This window comes from Geospiza fortis, unplaced genomic scaffold (assembly GCF_000277835.1).
Source record: "Geospiza fortis unplaced genomic scaffold, GeoFor_1.0 scaffold313, whole genome shotgun sequence".
Taxonomy (NCBI): domain Eukaryota; kingdom Metazoa; phylum Chordata; class Aves; order Passeriformes; family Thraupidae; genus Geospiza; species Geospiza fortis.
The window spans coordinates 206,626-211,254 of NW_005054582.1; the positions used below are offsets into that span (position 1 = coordinate 206,626).

The window sequence follows — 4,629 nt, forward strand, 5'->3', positions numbered from 1 at the left end:
CAGCACGCTCCCCTCTAACGTCACGCAGGAACTATGTGCCCCGTGCTCCCGGTTCCCATTAGCTGCAGGGGCTGATGGCTGCTCCAGCAGGAGAAAGCACAGCTCTGGCTGGGGAGAAGCTGGAGATGCCGACGCCAGAGCTCTGCTCTAAATCCCGGCTGCGTGTCCTGACTGCAGCTTTGGGCCCTTCCCTGCCTGGGGGATGCTGCAGTGGAAGACAGGAGAGAGATGCCACCCCCTTAGGGGGACAGCCCCCTACATCCCCAGCCCTGTGGGATGCCCCAGGAACCTGGGCAGAGGAGGGATGGCACCCATGGGGCCTCAAATCTGCCTCTTCTGGCATAGTCCTGCCCACAGAGCTGGCACCAAGGGGAGGTCAGGGGTTCATGCAAGTTTGTAGAAAACCTGTTTATTTTATGAAACATCTAGAAAAGCACAGGCATTGCAGCCCTAGGGTCATACAGGTCCTCTGGGGCGCAGGGGGCTGCAGGGACTGTGCTGCAGCCCCAGCCCCATTGGAGTCTTCCCTCCAAGCTGCCACCAGCAGCGTGTTCCTGGCTCTGGCAGCTCCCTCCTCTGCCACGCTAGGCTGGCTGCTTCCAGAGAAACGTCTGGATGGAGTCGCTGGGAGCCACGGCCTCGATGAAGCCGACGTGCGGGTCAGAGATCCCAAAGGACACGTCCGTGGGGGAGCTGTGGGGAAAACGAGAGGGGATGGGGGCTCAGTGGGCTCAGTGGGGCCTTTTAGCAGGGATCAGAACCGAGCCACTCACCGGTTCAGGACCACCAGCACAACGGCGCCGTCGGGGCGCAGGAAGGCAGAGTGCTCCAGGTCACACCGGTGGCACTTTTTGGAGACAGCCAGTCCCACCCGCTGGGAGCCCTCGGGGATGAACTTGCTGTGGGGACAAGCAGGGTCAGAGTGTGGTACTTAGGATGTGGTACCTGCAGCCAGCAGTCCGCGACCCCGACACACCTGAAGTGGCCCAGGTGGTAGAACATGGGCTGCTTGTAGAAGACATCCTTGCTGCTGTCCACGATGACGGGGCTGTCCACGTAGTTCTTGCTCCAGTTGGGGCCTCCCTCCATATCCAGGGCCAGGTTCCAGTCAGTCCAGCCTGTCACGTAGTTGTTGAGGTTCTGCAGGGCAGGGGGTGGTCCTGAGCCACGGGCAGGCCCAGGGGCTGGCTGTGGTGGCCAGTGTGTCCCCAGCTCCCACCAGGCCATACCGACAGGATGCTGTGGCTGTACTTGCTCCCACGCTCCCAGCCACCCAGGACCACCCTGGGCTCCCAGGAGCAGGAGCCTGTGGAGGCCTCCGTGGAGAGGAGGAAATAGTCTGGGAAGAGGTGATGGGTGATGGAGAGCGTCAGGTCGATGGGTGCCAGAAAATCCAGGTACCAGTGGATGCCAATGCCGCTGATGTAGCTGGCAGCCACGGGGTCTTTGAGAACCTGGCAGGAGAAAAGGGTCACCAGTGCCCAGGGCTGGGAGACCTGCTGTGGGGCCAGGACAGCTGCTATGGGCACTCACCACCTCAGCCCAGTAGGGCAGCATCACCCTCTGGTCATCCAGGATGATGAGCTGGACGTGGCGGTGGGAGCTGTTGGCCAGCGCCGGGCCCAGGTCCTGGGCAATGAAGTCCCTCTGGTGCTCAGGGGAGAAGCCCAGGCACTGGAAGGGGTAGAAGACAATCTCACCAGCCGTGGGCTCATTCCCTGCTGTCACTGCCCAGAAGGTCAGGTTGTGCTTGGCGTATTCATCCAGGAACCTGGCGTGGGGTAGAAGGTGAACGGCCCCGTCACACCTGTGCCAGCTCCAGGTATGGCATCCCTGGCACCCAGTGCACTCCCGTGGCCCCTCACCGGATAAAGTACTTGGCCCAGGCCCGGTGGTACTTGTCCCCAGGGCTGCCCTTCAGTGTTCCCCTCCCTGTCATTGCTCCATTTGTCTTCATCCACACCGGGGAGGTCCAAGGGCTGGCGTACAGAGACAGCGGCCGCTTGGCCACTGCCTGGGCTGCTTGGAGGATGGGGATCTAGGGAGAAGTGGGATGGCACAGATATCTCTGGGTCTGTCCCAGTGCTGGACAGTAGGAGGAGTTACCTCCCTCCCCAGAGGCGGGAAGGTGTTCCCTTTCCCCATCCCATCCCCTCCCATTGATCCCACCCCATCCCATGGATCCCATCCCACCCCATCCCATCTCACCCAGGTGTACAGATGAGTCCTCTCCCTGCCCATTGGAAGTGATCCCCTTCCCCTTCCTATTTCATCCCCTCCCCTCCTTCCCTTCCCATCCCATCCCATCCCATCCCATCCCATCCCATCCCATCCCATCCCATGGATCCCATCCCATCCCACCCAGGCAGCAGCCCCAGTCCCTCAGACCCTTCCTGCAGGACTCACCTTCATGTGTGTGTCCTCCTCGGTCAGGTTGAAGTGCCTCAGCTCGAAGTCACCCTCGGCATCAGCGTAGGTGTACAGGCGGATGGAGAAGTCAGTGCTGGCCATGGGCACACGCACCAGGTTGTACTCAATGCCTGAGGACAGGGCAGGTGGTGATGGGCATCCTCCAGTTGCATTTGGGGGCTCCAGATCCCCCAGCCCCCCAGAACAAATCTCAGCACCCAGACCCCAACAGCTTTGCCTGCCCTGGGCTCACCTTCCTCGGAGAAGTAGGAGCGGAGCAGGTGGTTCTGGGCAGCCTTGGACAGGGACTGGATGTTGATGGCAGCTGCATCAGTGATGGAGCCACCAAAGCCCTTCACCTTCTGGTACTTCTGTGTGGTGTCCAGGGTGAGGTGGAAATCTGTGGGGACACACAGTGTCACCACCCCTGCCACCTGTGAGAGGACAGACCCTCCCACAGCCCAGGGTGGTACCTGTGCTCTTGGCGTTGTGCTGGAAGCTCCCCTCGCTCCGCTCCAGCCGCTTGCCAGCCTTGCTGCTCTCATACCTGACATAGGAGCCAGGGGCTGGCAGGACCAGGGGGTCCAGAGTGTCACAGTACGTGGCACTGCAGGCACAGACCAGCGAGCCGTGCCCAAAATCCTTGGCATCACAGGGACGGCCACCTGCAGCAGAGGAAAGACCAGCTGGGCACTGAGGGCTGTGGCAGGAGCCCAGCTCATCCCTTTGACCCACAACAGACTCCAAATCCACCAAGCTCCAAAGCGCAGGGACACGTGCCAGCACATACCTGTGACCTGCAGGGCTGCCTGTGCCAGCAGGAGCCAGCCCAGGACACTGGCACAGCCTGGTCCCATGGCACCTCTGCTGCAGCGGCTCTGACGATGCCGATGGACACGCTGGGAGCAGGGCAAGGTGTCAGCACCCAGAGCTGCTCAGCCTGGCCCAGCCACACACAGTGGACAGAGACACAGGGCAGGGAGAGCCCCAGCATCATCCCCCTGCCCAGGGGACCACTAGAACCCGCCCTGCCAGGGCTGCCCACTGCTCCAGCCCAGCACCCACCTTCCCTCCCACCCCTCCAGAGCCTACCAACACTTCTGGCCATGTCCCAGGCTGGGGTGCAGCCCCCCAGGTGTGGGCAGCCCCCAGGTGTGAGCCTGCTGCTCCTAGCTGCCCACGCTGCCTGTACCCAGCAACTTTGTTCACTCCCATCAACTCCCTCCCACTCCTTCTCCCTCCTCACCTGTCCCACAGCTGTGCCATGCCGTGCCATGCCATGCTGCATCACCCCAGGTATCCCCAGTGCCCCCTGAGCCATGCCCAGGAGCAAACAGCTCCACACTGTCAATCCCACAGGCCTGACAGCTGCGGCTTGTCCAGCCAGAGTGGTTTGGGGCTCCAGCCCCTGGCATGGAGAGTCCCACCTTCCCCTGTTCTTTCAGGAGCTCACACCCCGTCCTGTCCTTCCCGTGCTGCTGGGCAAGGAGCCCCTCAATGAGAGCACAGGAGGAGCCACCTCCAAGCCTCGGGACCCTGGTGCCAGACTGAGGACACCTGGGGACCTCTGCCAGGGTGGGATGGTGCCCTCTTGTTGCTCCCCGAGCTCCTGTGGGATGTGGAGCGGGGCCAGGCAGCTGTCCCACCTCCACTGCCTCCCATTCCCTGCCTGGGAATGATGCCCAGCTTGGCCAGGGCATGGCCTCAGCACAGTCCTGCTGCCCAGGGCTATCCCATGCCCATCCATATGCCCATCTCTGTCCCCATTCCCACCTCAGGCCCAGGGCACTCACCTGCCTCCAAACCACTTCTCGCTGCTGCGTCTCTGTGGCAGCGGTGGCAGGTCCCGTGTCCCAGCTGAGCCTGGTGGGAGGGGACGCTTCTGGAGGAGCAGGAAAGGTGAGTTTGGAATGGGACAGCTCATGGGACTCTGTGTTTGAAGAGGAGCCTGGGGATGATTTTGCAACCTGGCTCCAATGAGCTTTCCACACACCGCAGCATTTGCAAACTCTCCTGAAACCTGTTCCAGTGGCCAGAGGGAAGCTGGGGAGGGGAGGATGCTCTCCAGCCCCCCAAGTGCCTCCATCACCCCCCAGAGCCAGGCTTGCCCTGCTCCTCTTGGGAAGAGCAGCCCTGTGTCCCTGGGACACCTCGGACAGAGCTGGCTGTGCCCACCCTGGGTCCCTGCTCTTGGCAGCACTTCAGCTTTGTGCCACCAGT

General features: G+C 62.2%; 1 protein-coding gene across 1 annotated transcript; it reads right to left on the reverse strand.

Moving 5' to 3' along the window:
• Window positions 1-456: 456 nt before the first annotated feature.
• On the reverse strand, window positions 457-3,301 carry LOC102037852 (lysosomal acid glucosylceramidase-like). The gene is made up of 10 exons (XM_005429849.2): window positions 3,200-3,301; window positions 2,883-3,074; window positions 2,663-2,809; window positions 2,407-2,540; window positions 1,866-2,038; window positions 1,534-1,771; window positions 1,230-1,454; window positions 977-1,140; window positions 774-899; window positions 457-693 (listed from the first exon to the last, which is right to left on the reverse strand). The coding sequence occupies exons 1-10, from the start codon at window positions 3,264-3,266 to the stop codon at window positions 585-587; spliced, it is 1,575 nt and encodes a 524-aa protein (XP_005429906.1). The 5' UTR covers window positions 3,267-3,301; the 3' UTR covers window positions 457-584.
• Between the last annotated feature and the right edge of the window lie 1,328 nt (window positions 3,302-4,629).

Excerpts from the sequence above, each read along its gene's own strand:
- LOC102037852 (XM_005429849.2), bottom strand. The coding sequence starts at position 3,266 with ATGGGACCAGGCTGTGCCAGTGTCCTGGGCTGGCTCCTGCTGGCACAG. Across the intron at positions 3,075-3,199 it reads GGCAGCCCTGCAGGTCACAG|GTGGCCGTCCCTGTGATGCC; the intron begins GTATGTGCTGGC and ends CCTCTGCTGCAG. Across the intron at positions 2,810-2,882 it reads GCACAACGCCAAGAGCACAG|ATTTCCACCTCACCCTGGAC; the intron begins GTACCACCCTGG and ends GTGTCCCCACAG.